This window comes from Fragaria vesca, linkage group LG3 (assembly GCF_000184155.1).
Source record: "Fragaria vesca subsp. vesca linkage group LG3, FraVesHawaii_1.0, whole genome shotgun sequence".
In the NCBI taxonomy this organism is placed as follows: domain Eukaryota; kingdom Viridiplantae; phylum Streptophyta; class Magnoliopsida; order Rosales; family Rosaceae; genus Fragaria; species Fragaria vesca.
Window position 1 is genome coordinate 11,289,896 of NC_020493.1, and position 20,838 is coordinate 11,310,733.

The 20,838-nt window shown below is 37.5% G+C and overlaps 1 protein-coding gene and 2 pseudogenes across 1 annotated transcript; 1 reads left to right on the top strand and 2 right to left on the bottom strand.

Moving 5' to 3' along the window:
• Positions 1-269: 269 nt before the first annotated feature.
• On the bottom strand, positions 270-3,155 carry LOC101298205 (secologanin synthase-like). Its single transcript, XM_004294139.1, has 5 exons — positions 2,855-3,155; positions 2,139-2,356; positions 1,413-1,660; positions 928-1,318; positions 270-835 (listed from the first exon to the last, which is right to left on the bottom strand). Exons 1-5 carry the CDS (start codon positions 3,141-3,143, stop codon positions 410-412), a joined length of 1,572 nt encoding a protein of 523 aa, XP_004294187.1. The 5' UTR covers positions 3,144-3,155; the 3' UTR covers positions 270-409.
• A 7,692-nt stretch (positions 3,156-10,847) lies between these two features.
• On the top strand, positions 10,848-12,607 carry LOC101300523 (annotated as a pseudogene).
• Positions 12,608-16,164: 3,557 nt separating this feature from the next.
• Positions 16,165-17,693, bottom strand: LOC101300806 (annotated as a pseudogene).
• Positions 17,694-20,838: the final 3,145 nt, after the last annotated feature.

The window sequence follows — 20,838 nt, forward strand, 5'->3', positions numbered from 1 at the left end:
CTCTCTCTCTCTCTCTGTATTTGTATCTAGTCTCAGTTTGAAGAAATTAGCTTCCATTACATTCCTCATGAAGCAACTTCGTTACTGATTCGATCACTAATTTGGGTCACTAGTTGACGCTTTCAGCTCTCAATGCCTTTAACTTTGATAACGTGTAAATATAGGTTGTAGTAAGAGTTTCAAGTTGTAACTTTTATGTTTTTTCTCAATATGAAAATAAGTTTGTGAAAATATATATCATACTACAAGCTTAAAGTACACGGAAAGTTCTACTATACATCACACCTTCACCACCCCGTTCAAAACATGTGCAATTATTCTTTTCAGTGTATATATGACATGCAGAGTTGCACATCAGACAAGTCTGAAATACATCAACATTGTCGCCGGTCGTCACATACACAACTCGTTAACGTTTATGTAAAATAATAGGAGCACCAAACTGTGGTTGAAGGGTTACAAGATTAGAAGGAGCATGGGTATACGATGGAGAAAGCTCAAATGTGAAGTGTTGCAATATCAATGCCAAGGCCAATTTCGCTTCCATCATGGCAAAGTTTTGTCCAATGCAAATCCGGGGACCTGCTCCGAAAGGAAAGAACGAAAGATGGCCCTTTGTTGCCTTGGAAACTCCTTCCGAAAACCTCTCTGGCCTGAACTCTTTTGCATCATCACCCCACAGTTCCTTGTCATGGTGAATGAGCAGTGTTGGTAACTCGACTTCGACTCCAGCTGGGAGTGAGAATTTCCCGAGTTGTGTTTTCTTATGAGTGGTTCGAGAAAGCACAACAACTGCCGGGTATAATCGTAGAACTTCAAGTAAAATCATGGTTACCTGAGGCATCATACATATAAAAATATATATAGGTGAGGTTAACTCCAGTAATTCAAGAAACCCTCTCAGTTTTAGAGTAAAAGTATACTTACAACTTTTAGGTGAGTTAGACCATCAAACTCGGGCTTGTTCATTCCAAAGACCTGCAAAACCTCTTCTCTTGCTAGATGTTGCCAATTCTGATTTTGACAAAGTAATACCATTGTCCAGACCAATAATACTGAAGTGGTCTCTTGCCCAGCAAAGTAGAAAAGCTTACATTCCTCAATCACATCTTCAATACTCATCCCAACATCTTTGTTGTTCTTCCCATGGTCCCGTATCTCTTTTAAGTTCGACTCCATCAGTGCACCTAATAAATCATCTTTGATGGCTTCACCTACCTCAATGGCCTGCTCTCTTTTACTTATAATCCCCATGAGTACATTTCTTATTTCTTTGTCAATTTGTTTCATCCTCTTGTTCATCTTAGTTGGTACAAATCTACATGCACGATAAAATACCTCAATGAGAAAAGAGATATAAAGGATTTTTGATGCATGCATGTAACATCATCTAAAGGAAGTTTAACTTTTACCTCCATCCTGGAATGTAAACACTCTGTATGCTTTTCATTGCATACACTGCTTGCTCTTTTAGAAGTTCAAATATTTTTCTTCCTTCTTGGTAGCTACTCCCAAATGCTGTTCGAGAAATCACATCTGCTGTTACATTTTGAAGAGAAGGCCAGACATCAATCTCATGTGACGAACTCTCTTTCGACACCACGGTCTCCCATTCTTTAATCATCTCATCACAACTCTGGTAAAATGCGGGCAACATACGCTGTTGCACAAAATCACAACTAATCAATATTAATTTGAATAAATAGAGAGTTACAAGTTTTTGCCCCAAAAATTCTTATACATACGGAATAATATTGTATGTGTGTGTGTATATATATACTTTTGTAAATGTCTCCATAAAAGATAAAATAAAAAAAAGGAAAATTAATGAGTATTACTGATAATTAGAGTGAAATTATATATACTAGTTATATATACTAGCCTTTTACTCGTGTATTTACACGAGACACGATATCACGATCACCTATAAAGAAATTTGAGTGGTTAATTTTGGTTTCCCACTACTTAAGTAGTTTTTCTCAATTATTTCTTGTTTTATTTTCTTTTATTTATTTTGTTGTTTACTATAATGTTCCTTGTTTTTATTTGTTTTAGTTGATTCATTAACGGTAATTGTGGCAGTTCACAATTTGGTAAATTTCTAGACTACCAACTTTATTATAGTAGAGATAAAATACCTTTAGCTTCTCAAAATGGAATGTTGGGTTGATAATCCTTCTGTGTTTAGCCCATTTCTCCCCTTCATGGATTACAAGACCAGTTGCTAGAAACTTCACAAGTGGGTTTGAATGTGGCTTTTGAAAATCGCTGAGTTCTGTGAAAACGTCTTTCAAATCTTCAGGATTCATAATGTTCACCTGCGGAATAGGGCCCATCCATACTAAAGAGTTCTTACCTGAAAAAGGTTATTATCGATCACCCTCAAGTCAGCACATGCTATAAATTATATCATATCATATGATCTCATTTTATTTTCTTTTTCTGTTTCAAGAATTAAATAATAAGTTCAAAATATATTCATCCATGGTCTCATAATATTAAGTGCGTATGTAAAAACTCTTCTACTGATTCAGTTAAGGTTTTTCTTCATCTATGTCGTCAAACTGGCAATCGGTCATACATATATCTTTTTCTTTCTTTTTTTTTTTTTTTTTTTAAGTCTAACCATGTTACTCCTGTAGAAAACCCTTCAATCATATGCACAAATTGATTAGTCGTAAACGATCGATGCAAAACATATATAGGAAATAATGTGCTAACTCTTTTTGATCACGAAAATAGTGCAACTTATTAATTATTTCGTCAGTTATATATATGAAGTACAAACGTACTTACCGTAAGTTTTCAGAGTTTAATGGAGAAGGGGAGTGACTCGAGGTACGAACGTACTTACCGTAAGTTTTCACAGTTTGATGGAGAAGGGGAGTGACTCGAGGTGCTATGTCATGGGAGGTTGAGAGGTTCATGGGTTTCGATTTTGCTTTTTTGAGCATGATAACGTTCTCCTTTGTGTCTCCATATAAGATTCTGTAAGAATTGCCTTTAAAGCCTTGCTTCCTCAAACATCTTTCTAGCTTCTTCGGCTTGAGCCACACCCAGTCCAGCACGCTCCATGCCAACCTTACTACTATGCTTACAAAGACAAGGCTCAGTGCCACCCAACTAGCCGCTGTTACTTCCATATTATTTGACGCTTGTAAATCTCGAGCTAGCTAAGAAAGATAGAGGTTGGGGCTTATGGGATGTGGTGTGCAATGTGAAGAACTATCGCGTTTAAATACAAGCATAAGCAGAAAACGATGAGCAGATAATGTTTCAAACATAGGTCAAGCATAGACGAAAACTAGTCAACACAGCCGGTCAACACAGCTCCACTGCTAAGACTTATGCCTGCTAAAGTCAGTTTACTTGATGAGCACACAGATGTATACTTGCTCATCACGCACTTGTCCGTGACAATCAAGTTGTAGTATTGATAACGACATTGATAACACGAGGGAGAACATTGAGATGCAATCTAGTGACGAAATGCAGAGCGAAGCAAATATTATGGTTGAAGAGGATACTACTACTTCCAAAACTCCTTCACCTAAGGATAACCCTAATCATAAGCCTTGTGGGAGAATCTACTACTCAGCTAGGTTTTGTTGAGGTGATTTGAAAAATGAGAAATTAACCTCTTGGTCATCAAACATATGATTATGCTCATGCTCATGCTCAGGTTAATCATATTTCTTGGTTTGATGAGCATGAAGCAACGCTAGAGGATGAGAATATTCTTAAATCTCTGTCACAGTCTTAAAAGAAAAAATCAAAATCGAAAAGAGATTCATGAGACTCTTTCACAACTCACAATCGGACGCCCGTTATGCGCCTATATCTCTGATTCAATCAACTTTGCTAGCTGTTGGGTTCGAGTCCCAGCTCTATCAAATATTTTGTTGATGATCTGTAGTCTGGTTGGTTAAGGTGTTAACTAACAACTTTGAGATCATGGGTTCAAATCTTATTGTCATATGTAGGATGTGTGAGTTATTTAATAAAAAGTTTTTAAAAAAATTAAAAAATCAACTTTGCTAGCTTTTGTTTTGGTTGTCTTTAGCTTTGTTATTTTTACTAAAGGGTTTTTGGTTTTATGTCCCCTAGCCCCTTAGGTTTCTTCTCTTTATCTAATAAAGTTCTTTATTTGCCAAAAAAAAAAACCTATATATGACTTTTAAATATTCTCACATTTATATTTAGAGAATGGAATAGGGTAGCAGATACTCTAACTAATCATGGAACATCTTTGTTGGAGCAAGTATGGTGGGACGTGTCTCCTCTATTATCTTGTCCTATTATGAGAGTGATATTTTAGGTCTTCCACAGTTTCGGTTTCGTTAATTCGTTTTGTTTTGCTTTTATTAGTATTTATTTTAGAGATTATTCGTAGATAGACGATCAGTTAATCTTTCTACGCTGATAAAAAAAACCTATGAAATAATAAAGGAAATCAACCACCCGATGATATCATGATTCATGACAATGCCAGCACTTTTGTATGTACTAATTCATGTCACTTCTGTAATCTTCATCTTTTATAATATACTGTATATTGTTATTAAATATTTAAATTACATGCAGTACCACTCAATTAGTATAAATATATTTTCTCTTTAATTATATCGATCTTTATTGGATACCATTACACGTAGGGTTTATTTCAGTCAAATTCTAGCAATTGGATCAGCGCAGTGTGTGAGTGTTCCTCTTTCTTTTGCCACTAATTAATAAGGAAAGTTTGGTGCAACAATTTGTCTAGAGGCCATTGTTATATAAGAAACTAAGACAGCAGCAAGCATAGAAAAAGTTGCAGCAAATGCTCCACACTAATATAGATATATTTAGGGAAAATGCTCATTCCCACAAAAACAACAACTTCAATCCAATGACATAAACACTTGATAGCCCATTTCAATTTATCTTAGTAAATAGACGTTACTACCCAATGCTCATTCCCACAAAAACAACAACTTCAATCCAATGACATACACTTGATAGCCCATTTCAATTTATCTTAGTAAATAGACGTTACTACCCTGAGGTTGTATTTTCATATCTCTCTCTCTCTCTCTCTGTTTAAGTGGTGGAGGTAAAATAGTCTTAAAATAATATAGTTTTATAGGACGTATTTTAGTAAATATTTGTTCATTTAGGCGCCAAAAAAGTTTTCTTACATTCAAACGGGATCATAAAAATGATTGCATTAGAATTGACAATGAGGGATTAAAATTAGTACTAAATGGATATTTTCTCAAATATTTACATAATAGATAATATTATACATGTATTTTTTATCCAAGAACATTAGTTTTATTGATCACAACTTGAGAATAGGCACAACAACATGAACATAATCCGCCCGCGGGGGGTTACGTAAAAAATGAACATGCAAAACTACCTAATAGACATACCTATAGCTAGTAGACACTAATCAATCTCTATAAAGAAGACCATAGGATGAAACGTTATGATCAATCTTCCGTGGTAACAAATGAAATAAGTAACCAGCCACCGAGACACAAGGAAGAAGAGAGAAGTCCTCAACCTATCATTATTGACTACTTTCGGGACCACCCTACGCATAGGTGGCTACCCTAGATCGAGCATCAACCACCCTAGTTATAACTCACTACAAAAAATAATTGTTTTAGCTACCACGGCTTGCGACAGTGCGCAAATGCCGTGGCTAATATATAGTTGTTCTTTTATGACGGCAAACGTGTGATAGCAGAAAAGAAATTTATTTTGTGACAGCAATGACTCGCCGTGGCAAAAGATGGAATTATTTGCTACTTCTATATCATGTCGTGGCATGGAAACGAAGAATTACGACGGTTTGTAATGTCGTCGTAGCCAATAACAATCCCTCCAAATTTGTGCCCGTTCTAAATTTTGAGTGCCATATTAAAAATTTTCAAGTCCAATTTTTTTTTTAGCGCCAAAAAAGGAAAACCTATCTCTAATTTCACAGCAAAAAGAAAAACCTATCTGAACCTAGCTATATCTAAACCTATCCCTCTCCTTCAAAAGTAAATTCGATTTGAACCTGTACCTATCCCTCTCCCTCTCCCTCTCCCTCTCCTTACAACTCCATATTCAAAACTCAATTATGAATTCGATCTTCAATACCGATCTTGTCTGAACCAAATTCTTGAACTCGATCTTCGGTACTCTCTTTTAGGGTGTACTTAGATTTCACTCATTTTCCTATATCAACGCGGAAGTAAATTTAGAGGGTCATTGGTAATCTTCTTTGAACTGTCACTACCAGAAGAAAGGCTTTAGCCGACGAAATAAAAAAACCAGCCCGACGAATTTTTTTTTCGTCGGCTAAAGTCCACTTTAGCAGACGAATTTTTTTTCGTCGGCTATGGTCAACTTTAGCCGACGAAATTAATATTTCATCGGCTGAATAATTTTTTCGTCGGCTATAGTCTGTGAACTTTAGCCGACGAAATTTTAAAAGTTTAGCCGACGAAATTTTTAAAAGTTTAGCCGACGAAATTTTTAAACTTTAGCCGACGAAATTTTTAAAATATTAGCCGACGAAAAAATATAATTTCGTCGGCTAAAGTGCTTATATTTGCAGATCTAGACAACAACTCATCTGAGAAAAAAAAATTATACGTAGAACCTTCAAACGCAAAAAAGTCGTGAAATAAGATATGACCAGAATGGTGAAATACGTCTACGGTTGAAAAATCACAGTATTCCGGTAAAGTCTCGGTGCCGATAGTTGACTTACCCTTATTATTCACTATGCTGCAGATTTGGCATTTGGTGTCTGATTGACTATTTTGATACCTTTCCGGAAGCGTAACGGCGCTACGAGTCAAACTCATTGCTTATGCTATGATGTGTAGGCTTTTTTGGCCATCCGAGTCCGTTTAGGGCTTCAAAATATAGTTTTCTTATTTTCGATTAGAGTTGACCGTTTCAATCGAGCCCTTAACGTTGTCGAATCCAGTTGAATTTTTTATCATAGACATCTTTCCTCATAATGATCATATCTGACAGTCGAATTTTGGTTTGTGAATTTTAGTCATCGGAATCACAACGTGTCTACTATTTACCGTTATTTGGGTTTATGGGGAGCCCTATCGTCGGAAGGTAAATGTCTCAAAATTTTTATATAGACAGTTGCGTCTCATCTACGTGAGAGTTTTTCGTGTGGAAGATTTGACCAAACTACGCAATATAGGACGAGATATGAGCGTTTTCGTGAATTTATAGACTTTAGCCGACGAAAATATATGAAAAGTCGTCGGTTAAGCCACCGGAGACCGCCACACTTGTCCTAAAAACTTCGCCGTCGTCTCTACTTCATTGCTGGATAGGTGGTGCATCGAGTGACGCCGCCGTGAGGGAAAAATCGAGCTCCAAAACTCCGCCGGTTCGGATTAGGTGTCGATCGAATTTCTCCTTCCTTAGGTCACCATTTGGTGAGTTCTATATATGGATAAGTTGAGTTTGATTAGTACTACATTCCCCTAGAATTTGGTAGCTTGATTCGGTGTGTGTGAAGAGAATCGAAGATTTGAAGTTTTTAGGGTTTAAAATTGGGGATTTTTATATTTTCAGTCGATTGACCTGTTTAGGTTTAGAATTGAGCTTCGACTTCTTCTAGAAAGTTGTTCAAAATGTTGAGTGGAAGATTCTATCAAATTTTGGTCGTGATTGGAGGTGGCCGAAAGTTTCTGCAGTTTTTTTTTCAAAACCCAGCAACTTTAGCCGACGATATTTAAGTACTATATTCGTCGGCTATAGTTAGTTTTTAATTATTTATTACACACTTTAGCCGACGAATATCTTAATTGTTTCGTCGGCTAAAGTCTGGGAAAAAAACCGACGACATGTTTTTCGTCGGCTAACTGTGGGACTATAGTCGACGAAAAAAAAATTTCGTCGGCTAAAGTCATCACCGACGACCTTTTCCCGACGACACTATAGCCGACGAGCCTTCGTCGGCTAAAATCTTAGCCAACGAATTAAGATAACAGGCCGACGAAAATTTTTCGTCGGCTAAAGTGCTTGTCCTAGTAGTGTGTTCAAATTGATCGGAACTATACAAGGAAGATTAGTGTGACAAGGAAAGTCTGAAATGAAAATTGTGATAGGATGTGAAGCTAAATTGGTTGTCTTTATCATAGTACGGAAGCCGGAAGCATCCAAGTGTATGTAAGGGCATCTCCAACAAAGGTTGCTATACACATATCTATACTCAAAACCCATAAAAATCCATCTCCAACAATCAAAACCCATACCTAATTATGGGTTCCTACCAGACCCACGACCCAAAATGGGTCGAGTTGCAAGGAGGAAACCCAAATTGCTTAGCGCGGGACCCAGAAGGCAGCATAAGGCAGCAGCTGCACGTGAAGGGCTAGGTAGCGGCAGGAGCTACGCGCGGGACACTTCTTCTGTGGAGAACGCGCACTAGACAACAGAAAAACGGGCGGGAGCTGCAGACGCGCGACGCATGCGTGGAACCGGAACTGCACACCTGTGGGACATCCCACGTGAGCTCTGTTCTGACCCTCCAACGGTCAAAAAATGCTTAGCCTAGATTGAATGATCATTCAAAATTAAAGGTCCAGAAATTATATAAAATAATTAAAATTTGGGTATGAGTATGGGTTTTGACATAATGGTTGGAGATGAAATATAAGTTTAACTAGTAATGAGTTTGGGTGACTCAAAATATATGTATGGGTATGAGTATAAAAAGGATTGTTGGAGATGCATGCCTTAAAAATCTGAGTTTCACCGGAGTGACCGGACCCTTTTTAGATAGGGGCCATTAGTCCGTGTCCATTACAGTTGTTGATGGTGGTCCTAGCCTTATTGGCCAAATCCGAAAATCTGAAATATGTGATCAGAGGCCAGGTCTTGAATTTTCATGGTTAAGCAGATAAGATTGTTCAGTGCAGAAGGGTCTCTCTGATTGTCTACTTTTTACTTACAGCTCGGAAATTCTACCATGTTCCGAAACATGTATAATATGCCTCACTCTGAGAGTTTTTTTTTTTACCTGATCCCGTCACTCTGGGATAATTGAAAGCTCATTTGGCATTGAGGTTGTTAATAATGTGTCACCCTGCCAATGCTCTATGGTACGTTCAGGGCTTAGATTGTATAGGTATAGTTTGCGTTGTGTCTATTTTTGGAAAAGAGAACAGTTCATTATAAATGGTGGTTGTAAAATGACTAAAATCTTATCTTTGTTTGGTCTGACGTTGGAAAATCTTATCAAATCATTGTTAGGACCAACCAATATCACGATTACAAACAAGATATATATAACAGTATAATTGAATCGAAACCAACAATAAACAATAACAACAATGAAATCGAGATTGAAAACACTAACTTGATTCAGATAGAGGCATGCTTTGCAGTGACCTAAGACAGAAATTCGTCCCCACTTGTGTTGCAGTTTCGGACGTCTATCTTGAGGATACAACTATCTGGTACAAGTTCTTGCACAAGAACTTGTCCCTGACGAATTTACTTTATATTTCAGAGAAGTCGATTTGGGAAGGAAGAAGAAGAGATGAATTTTCGTTGGAAAACAACGACCACAGTGTCGTCCTTATATAAAGTCAAATTCGAACAGGTAAAACTGTTCAAAAAGTTGTAACTGTCACCAACAGTTATTACCTTTGGTTTATCCGAAAATAATAAAAATTAATAAAATTATTAATTCAAAAATTATAATCAGATGCCGAAGGCCCATCTATGACTTTATATAAATATATATATAGATATATATCATTTTCTATTGGAAGTCCAATAAAAAACCCATTAACCCCGCTCTAAGCAATTCCACCCATTCACTTGCTCACATGGGTGTTTGTTTATAAACAACCAAGCAAGTAGTTCTTCTTCAATGTGGGATTCTATCCCACACTAAGTTCCAACCTAAGAAGCACGGAAGCGTGAGACTACCGGCGATTCGCGCTTCCGAAGCGGAAGCGAAGCGGAATCGCGATGGAAGCGCGAGGAAGCGGTCGGAATCTCGCTTCTGGGAAAAGTAGAACTGGGAGCGCGAAGGAAGCGTGAGCTTCCGTTTTGGAAGCGCGAGCTTCCGATCTATAGGCTGCTGGCAACCTCTCTTATATTTTTCTGAATCTTACACAAATCCCATATTCACACAAACCTCGAACCTCTTCATGTCTGGCATCGCTCACGCTGTCGAAGCTCTCGCCCAGCCGTGTCTCTCTCGTCGTCGTCATCTCCGGTCTTGTCTTTGCATCCGTCGCTCTTGTCCTCTTCTCATGGAGTTGCAGAGGGTTCTTTGGAAAACGATGGTGAAGACTCAAGAGAGAGAGAGGACTGTTTGAGAGAGAGAAGAAAAAATTCGTGGCTGCTATCCATTTGTGAAGGGCTAAAGAGTTAATATGATATTACACGTGCTGACCAGCTAACAATTCCTTCTTCTTTTTTTGGTCAAGCAGCTAACAATTCCTTGCTAATTCCTTTAACAATAGAACTTGAGGCATAATTGAATACAACTTCTATTGTTAGCCCCATATTTCATTAAGTATTATACATATTTTTAGTGTTTATTTTTATTTAAGTTATTTGATTGTAAAACAATAATTTTGAATATTTGGATATACTATTTATTTATTTTTGTATTATTAAATATATATATATTATTTTATTTCGACGCTTCCAAAACGTTTCCGCTTTTAACAAATTTTGAAAAAAAACGCTTCCGCGCTTCCAAACGCTTCGCTTCCACGTTTCCGCTTCCGATTCCATGCAACATAGGTTCCAACAATCATTGAGTTACGAACTTTTTTTGAATCATAGATCAATTAGGATAGTAGGAACATAGGATGGATTGTAGGGTAGAGTTGAGAGCTTCATTGAACTGAAGATCAATTATCACTACATCAGACTTTTAGTGCTTTTTGCTTCGAACTTGTTAGTTAAGGTAAATCTGGCAACTAAATGCCATCTTTACCTTTTTTCTTCACAGATCAAGAACTTCGCCATGGACATCTTGAAACAAATTAAGCTCCAAGGTATGGGTACCTGAGCTCACTGCCAACCTTTGTACACTGTGGGACACGATAGATGCAGATGTCACCAAGGATGGGAGCGCTAGCTATTTGATCCCACTCCAGAAGTGCATGTTCAAGTTCCTCACAAAATGCTTGGTTGGAGCTGACGTTTCAAACTCACCTAAAATAGCTGAGTCTGGCTACGCTATGCTCGACCGCTGGCTTGCCCTCCAGCTTCTCCCCACTGTGAAGATCGGTGTGCTTCAGCCTCTTGAGGAGAATTTTCTTCATTCCTTTGCATACCCATCTTTTCTTGTGAGTGGAGACTACAACAAGCTTTACAAGTTTATAGAAGAACATGGTAAGTTGAGGTTATATAAACACACACATTGTTTCTCTCAAGTGTTATTATATACTAGTAGTATGGCAGCAGTAGTTGAAACAAACAATCACTCATCTTCGTGGTATGTTTTGCAGGTAAAGAAGTAGTAAACATAGGTCAAACAGAGTTCAGACTAAGTAAAGAAGAAGCCATTCACAACCTTCTGTTTGTGCTCGGCTTCAACGCATTTGGTGGTTTCTCAGTGTTCTTTCCGAGTTTAGTAAATGCAATAGCCAGTGACACCACTGGTTTGCAACAAAGAATAGTCAAAGAAGTCCGGGAAAATGCCGGTTCAACTCTGAGTTTTGAATCGGTAAAAGACTTGCCACTGGTTCAGTCTCTGGTGTATGAAACACTCCGGCTCAACCCCCTAGTTCCTCTTCAATTCGCCAGGGCCAGAAAGGACTTCCAACTCAGTTCGCACGACTCGGCCTTCAACATCAAGAAGGGAGAGTTGCTTTGTGGGTTTCAAACACAGGTCATGAGGGACGAGAATATATTTGATGATCCGGAGACTTTTAAACCGGACAGGTTCCTGGAGAACAAAGAGCTACTAAACTGTTTGTACTCTTCCCCTTTTGTTTTTTTATTCTTGTGCCTTTTTGTTGTTTTTCACTTTTTTGTTGGATAAAAATCCCATTTAAATTTAAAATAAATGATGACGCACGACACGCTTTTTGGGCTGACGTATGTCACCACGGCCTCTTCCTCCTCACTACAGTGGGATTTGCTGGATTCTTCCCGTCGCTGTCGGAAAGTGCCGCCGAACCACCATCATAGACTTGAGAGCAAATTGAGCAGAGAATGAACAAACCGAGATCTTCTTCTCCAAATAAAAAGAAGAAAATACCCAGAACCCGGCCAGAATTGGGCAAGAGAGTTGTGATCGGTGGAATGTTTGGACTCAGCCAAGGATTGGGCCTCGGATGTGTTGGCCATTTGTGGAGAATGAGAGATGGCTGATGTAGTTGAGGGAGATGAGAGAATCCAGGGTATAAAGGAAGACAAAACAACACCAATCGCAGCTAACGTTGCGTTGTTCACACGCGCGCTAGCCGTCCTAGTACATCGAATAGGCTCTCCTGAATTGGTTGCAGAGTCGCTTAGCAAAGAGCTTCTCCCGCCCCTTTAGTAAAAGCCATAGCTATTTTATAATTTAATAGATCTACTGTCATTACCAAGTTTTATTTTTGCCAGTGAGGAGAATTAAGCACCTGATCGATGATCGATCCCAGCTGGATGCAAGCACTCTTGTAGCTAAACCGGTCTTATACTTGTACATCAAGAAGTTACCAATCTTGGTTACAGTTGCATCAGAGAAATTACCAAAAGCATTGCTTTCTTTCTCCTGCGTTGTTTTCAGAATCTAGCAATAATTAATGGATCCATAGTCACTTGTATGTTCCTCTCTTTCTTAATCATCTTGATTAAGACTTAATTAAGAAGCATTTACCGTTATTGTCTAATCGCCATTTTTACATAGAAAACATGCAAATTATGTATATTTGAATACATTTAAATTCAAGCAAACTTTACTTCGATTGGATTAGTGGATTGTTTTATTGTAAAGTAGAGAAAAGAAGAAGAAAAGACACAGAGAGGATAGTTGGGAGGAGGTAAAAGTCTACTTATTCATTCTTATTAGCCTCTTTATATATAAGTAGGGTTTACATCAGAGTACATCACTAATGAGTAATTACGTGGACAACCACATAGATTATAATATTTATAACACTCCCCCTTGGATGTCCACCAATGAATGATGAAATTGGACGCGCTTAATATTGTCTCGTTAAAAACCTTGCCATGTAAGAAAAACCCAGTGGGAGAAAAATAACCCTGGTCGAAAGAGAAAAAGAGTACAACACGCATATGCATACTTCTAGATGCTCCCCATGATGAGAATCTCCCCCTGAACGTTGCAAGCTTCATGCACCGTAAATAATGGTTTGATTTGTCCATCACTAAAGTGAGACCATGCGTGCTTTGCATATAGGGGCTCATCATGAAATTTCAAACCTGTAAAGTTAAAACAATACCAACAAAGTTAGACGATTTTTAATACGTTTTACCTCATTTAGTCATATGATCAAAATCATACACTAAGTAATAGCTAGACAACATAAGCAAATTGACATTAAAACATTGAAAAATCTCATGGCGTATCTAGCCATACACATTAATATATTTGTGTAGTGATACGTCTCATATAAACTCTACAAGAGCTATGAGTAATTCATAACTTCCCAAGAGTTAGAATATGTAGCAACATAATGATCATAATTCGAATTCGATTTTGTAGTCCAATCATAGTACTCATTGAGACAATTTCGATCACGTTAGCTATAACAGAATGAGTATATATGAGCTCACTTTAGACTATTTGAATACATGAAGTAGCTTCAGACTCTCTCAAGTATTCATGGATCGAATGACATTAGAATCATTCATGTATTTGAATCCTCTAAGGATTTAACAAGCGATACGCTTATAATGACACTTCACTTCTGGAAATTTGGTTTATCAATGTGTCTTTAAAGGCCCTCGTAATATACGATGACAACATGCCATAAGTCTCTCGTCCATGTAATAGTTACATGTAACATTGTACTTATAGAAAAGTATTATTCGTATAAGGGCAGATTCATAATCCCATGTCTTTGTAGACATTAAATCATAGTGATTTACTTTTACTGTGGTAAATACCCTTTTGTATCTATAGGGTTAAAGGTCAAAGTATCTCATCACGTTTCAAATATTTAGTTTTATTGGAATTGCCTCTTTCCAATTTGGCCAATAATATGCTTTGTCGACATGCATAATGAAACGTGGCATAGCATCGATTAATACAGTCAATGGTCTTTGGTAGTTACCATTTGTAAATTGTCATAGATGATCATCATTCATAAATCCCACACATTCTTATATGCATGCATTTTTTTTATATTGGGTACCCATGCCACTTCTAGGGCAAATATTGTCACTTGAAGGACAAATATCTAGCGAATGTGGATCTTTTACTTGTAATATCTCATAGAGCATTATAAGACTTGTATAATCTTTATTTTTCAGGAGTTTAAAACTTTAGACCTGGTGAATACATTCCACTCAAATTCACGCCGTTATTCAAATGACAATAGTTTTATTCTCCTCTTAACGGCGGGAAGACTGTCATGTTATGACCATCAGCAAATATGAGGTCAAAAACTCTATCACTTTCTTTCGAGTGAGATGTTCATTGGCTGGTGGCGAACCTAAACCAAGTATGAGGTCAAAAACATTATATTTATTAGTATCAACCAAGATATCATTCTCTAATGACGTACATACAACCTTTGTATGTGTAGTCGTCAATGGTCTAAAAGGCGCTAGGCGCTAGGCGGGCGGCGACCCATAGCCTAGCGCCTAGACAGCGTAGGCGGGGACTAGACGATTTACTTTTTTTACATTTAATTAATATATATAATAATTAAACTTAGTAAAACATGAGTAAATAAAAAAAAATTGGCATGACTTTTCTCTAAAAGTGAGCAACCAGACCTACAAATTTACAAACAAATATGATTTCTAATTCAAATGCTCATCATAATCACCACACAAAAACTTCAAAATAGCATATTTCAAGTGTTCAAATGTAAATAGCACAAGCAATCCAAGCATACAAGTTTACAACTTCTATAAGTGTATAGCAAATATCTTAATAAAAATAAATCTAGTGAAGAGTTCAAAATAGTCAAAGTACTCAAAATAACTTGCAAACCTATGAATCCACTTCTTCTTCTTCACCATATCCCTCTAATATTCATTCATTGTTAGACTCAAAATCAAAATCAATCTCATTACCCTCCTCTTCCTCTTCATCCGAGTCTTCAAGTTCTTCACCAAGTTCTCTTACCTCTTGGAGCCTAGCACTTCTCCTAGGTGGAGCACTACTATCAACTCCCGATTTATCTCCAACCATGTCGTTGGTAAGATCGAAATCCACATCTTTATTACCATCCTCAACAATCCATCCTTGTGTCATACTAGCCTTAGTAGCAAGTAGCACATCCACTCCCTTCTCCTTTTGTTTTCTCTTTTTGTTGATGATCTTTGAATTGAATTGGACATAGACTAAATTGTTCAACCTTCCGGTATCTAATCTATTCCTTTTTTGGGTATGGATCTACATTTAAAAATAATAGTTAGAAATTTATTTAGACAATAACTAAATACGTACACAATAACTTAGTAAGAAACTAAGAACTAACCATTTAAAAAGTGCTACAATTTCTCTCATAACCGGATGAACTTGTAATCAAGGAAAGAATTCTTTTAGCCATTTTTTGCAATTTAGGCACACTATTTCCATACAGATGCCACCATCCAACTAAAGAAAAGAAACCAAAAACAATAACAAATGAAAAATTAGTAAACACATAAGCAAAAAGAGAAACAAGTAATCAATATAATGAAGATAAAACAATTAGTTCTTATTTGGTTCTTAGTTTCTTACCCGGATCATAAGTATCATCATTTGTTGCGCACCCCATCTTAGCCAATGCTCTTCCAAAACCATCTTCTTTCTTCATGTACTTCAATAATTCTTTATTTGTCACCTCACTTTGGCTTGCATAATCATCAGGGAAAAATGATTCCACACAAGTGAAAAGCCCATTCATCACCACATTATCATTTTCTATGCTTGGATCATTATAAGTATAATAAGGGTTCAATAGGTAGGCTGCCAAATGAAGTGGACCATCTAATCGACCACGACCTTTCCCATCAATGATATCCAAAATTGGGCGAAAGTGAAGGTTCTTGATTCTTGAGTGCCTCTTTAATCTCCTCTTTTGCTCTATGTAACTCTCCATACACAAAGCCCATAGAGGGCTTCTTATCTCCATCAACAAGGCGAAACACCTTAACTAAAGGAGCAAAGACCTTAAAGCAAAGAGTTACACCATTCCAAAAAGCGGCACTCAAAGCAGTATTAAATGCCGTTTTCCCCTTTGCACTCTTTGAATGCTTGCTTGCACTCCATTCACTACTAGCAACCATAGCCCTCAACTCACTTTTCTTCTCCATCAAACTTTGTAAAGTTAGAAAAGCGGTTGCAAATCTAGTGACTCCCGACCTCACTATATCTTTTTTCTTAGTAAACCTCCTCATCAATGATAATGTCTTGTGATGTGCATAAATATAGATGGTGAATGCTTTAGCCTTCTCAATCACCCCTTTGAATCTAGGTTGGTTCCCAATTCCTTGAAGCATAAGGTTCAAGGTGTGGGTTGCACATGAAGTCCAAAATATGTTTGGCCTCTTCAACTTCAACAAGTCACCCGCCGCCATATTATTTGAAGCATTGTCCGTTACCACTTGAACTACATTTTCCGGCCCAACTTCTTCAATATACTTATCCACATACTCAAATATATAGGAACCGGTGTGTGCTCAATCCGATGCTTCCTTAGAAGAAAAAAAAAGTAGTGCCTTCTTTGCAATTTACACACAAATTCATGATACTTCTTCTTCTCCTATCGGTCCAAACATCCGTCATAATGGAGCAACCATTCAAAGCCCACTCTTCTTCTTGCTTCTTCAATAGCCTTTAGTTCTCTCTAGCTACCTCTTCCTTCAATAATGGCTCTCTCAATTGGTATTGGGTTGGAGGTTTGTACCTGGGGCCAAATTGACCAACCACTTCCACAAACCTTTTGAAGCTATCATTATCAATAGCATGGAAAGGAATACTGGATTCATACACCTAACGAGCCAAATATTGATGCACGATGTGTTCTTTGCTTCCAAAGTGCATCATTAATATTTTGTTGCCTTATATTATTACTTCCACTCAATGAAGAATCCGGATTGATGATGGATGCAAAACTATCCATAGGCCCAAGAGTATCGGGGGCCCCGGGGGGGGGGAGTTTGGGGTTTCTGGGCCCTAGACACCCTTCAACTTCTTCATCCCCTTCAAGAATAACCTCTTGCCTCACTTCTTGTTCACGTTGAAACTTTTGTTTCTTCTTACTTTGTGCTTCATCAATAGCCTGCTTACACTTATTTTTATCTTCATCCGAAGACTTATTACACGGAGCTGCATTCCCCTTTATATGGGCAATATGTTGCTTAAGCCGGTATATTCCACCACTAAGTACTTTCCCACATAACTTGCACTTCACCCTGTCTACATTTGAAGGGTTCACCAATGCCCCAAATTCCCATCCAACATCTTCAGAATTACACTTCAAAGACGTATCTATCTCTGTCATTGCATTTGACCCTTTGAAAAATATAGTACCAGCCATTTCCTAATAAGAAACAAGCCAACTCCAATCACATTTTCCCTGTTTCTCAGTTTCTCCAATCACACTAACACAGTAACACTATATCACATCCAAGTATCCAACATATATTAGATTATCAGTAAGTCTGCCCAACACCAACAATCTAACGCACTAACACTAACAATATGTCTATAAGACTATAACTCTATATAGATATTGATAAAATGATTGAACGATTTCAGACTTTCAGTAACACAGAAGTGACAGAACTATATTCTATATGACTACATATATTGATTCATTGATTGAATGATTTAAAATTTTGAATTGAGAACAACTAAACTAGGAAGTAATCACTAATCAGAAGTTTATTTATACTAGAAATCAGAACATAAGACTGATAAGAGATGATGACCAATTAAACAGACTCAACAGAGTAATTCATACCAAATGATGTCTCCAAGACTCCAACTGTGCGCCAATACTCCCCAACGGATTGAACAAAGTAATGAGAGTATAGATTAAGTTGATGACCGATTCTCAGCTGTATAAGGAGGAGAATCAAATCTCAACAACAACAACAAGCCAAAAACTCATCGAAGCAGAGATTTGAGTTTTGAAGAATTACTTATCAAGACTCAAGAGAGTGCGCCATGAACAAGAGAGAGACAGAGAGAGAGGACTCAGAGGAGAGAGATAAAGAGTCGACGATGAGGCCGCTGATCGGCAGAGAACGACGAGGTTGTTGATCGGCAGAGAACGGCGAGGTCGCTCTGTTTGGGAGAGGCGAAGGCGCGGAGCTCAAATGTTGAAAGTCGAAACGGAGGATTGGGAGGAGAATGATTTGGGAATTAGGTTAGGCGGACTAGTTGATTTGGGACTGGCTGAGCGCGTTTTTGTTTTATTGGTTTTTTTTTCGCCTGGTTCGCCTAGTCTTGGTTGCCTCGGACCCGCCTTCTTCGCCTGGGCGCCGCCTTGGCCGCCTGGGCGGTCCCTGGGCGGCTGGGTTCCTCCCTTCGACGACTTGGAGAAAATCCGAGCTGCAGAGCTCCGCCTACAGCCTAGGCGGGGCTAGGCAGCGCCTTTTAGAAGCCTGGTAGCCGTATTAGGAACTCTAACATTGTATCATGATATTCTCTTCAGGAGAACCATGTCACTTGGATACATCTGCATCCCACAAATCAAATGGGGTATAGACTATTTGAGTTAATATGGATAGTCTCATAGACTTTAATCCAAGTAGAAAACAGTGCATCTACCATATACTTTTCTCACAATCTTTTATCAAATCACTAATTGATGATACATTTGTTAAAATCAAAATGACATAGTGGATAAGTATCTAACACCAATACATACCGTTCTTCAGGAACAATATTTCTCTCCCTCATGCCATGAAGAGTGTCTCATTAAAGTGACAACTCAAAAAAATATGCGACATATAAGTAATTTGCTATGAGTAGGGCTAGTGGTGATCAAGACTTGTTACCGATTGCAAGCAACAATGTAGGTAAAATATGACATAGCTAGTCATGTCCAGTTTCAATGAACTTCTAGTTCATGATCGACATTATATGCCTCAATTACTTGAGAATTTGACGCATGATATATAAGATATAAAAGATGACTGCCTCTTGCTCTTCTAGAGCCATCAAACATATATGAAATCGAAACTTCATGTTCAAATTTATAATGTTAGAATGATAGGTTCTCAGATGTTGTATGTCAAACTTCGGGTTCAAATAATTCAAGTGCTCGAAACTTCAAGCTCGAGTGACCCAAGTGAAACTTCATGTTCACCTTATATTTTATACTCAAAACTTCAGGTTTGAGTCTTTATCGTTAGAACTTCAGGTTCTATCACTCTATTATTTTGAACTTCTGGTTCAAAAACATGTTCATATCTTCAAGATATAAGGGCTGCTGACCCGAATGAATAACAATAAAATTTAAAAAATAAGTATAGTAATGAAATTGCATAACAAAATAAGAAAACTGTGAAGAGCGAAAATAAATTAATTTTACATTGGAAACTTCTGGTTTCATGAATAAAGAAAACACACAGAACTTCTGGTCCGGTTAACTTCACAAATATAATAATCTTGATCTTCCGATCTCCTCTAGTCACACAAAAACGTAATATCATATAAGGCGAGGGACTTCGGGCTCTCATATAACTAGGGATCACAAGATGTGGTTCCGTCATATTATATATGACTTTAAGGGACTTTTGGCCCTCCTTAATTGCATGAGCTTTGAGAATCTTCATATCGCAATTTCATTATATTACTCTTTGAGGAACTTTAAGCCCTCCATAGTTCGATCAAGAGACTTCAAGTCTCGATCTATAATCACAAAATTCACAAATAAAAGTAATTGTGATTGTACTCTCATGATCAGTCAATGAAAATTGAAACATATTGTGAATCCAATTGGGTAAAATTGATATATGCATACCTGAATAGGATTATATGCCTTACCGAAACTGGGTGGTAAGAGCCGTATGAAATGAGGTAGTTACTTTTGCTCTAAGGCTATCACTAGGATGCATAACGTTACAGTGATAAGAAATTGATGCATGTTTCTATATGCTAATTGCTAAAGTTGAAACCATGCAATTACATAATAGAGATGTTGACTTTGGTTAAGGAGACACAAAATCAAGACTACATACTATGCAATTCAATGAATGACAAAAAAAAACATGGACGAAACCAAAGGATCGAACCAAATATGAAATTAGAGGCAGATAACACCCATGTATTTATCCCCAAATACCAACAACTCAATCAAAGCAATTTAACAAATCGAAGACATCTATTAAAACTAAAAAACAAGATCACCCACCAATCATGAATGATAAATTAAGATGGGGATCCCAACTGTATTGATGGATCAGTGTATATATAGAAGCTTTAATTACGGATACATAGACTATATGACTGTGGAAATTTCACCGAAATAAAAAACTCATAGATCAGAGAATTATAACCAAGCAACATAGTCAGCCCACACTACCAGGACAAGCACTTTAGCCGACGAAAAATTTTCGTCGGCCTGTTATCTTAATTCGTCGGCTAAGATCTTAACCGACGAAGGCTCGTCGGCTATAGTGTCGTCGAGAAAAGGTCGTCGGTGATGACTTTAGCCGACGAAATTTTTTTTT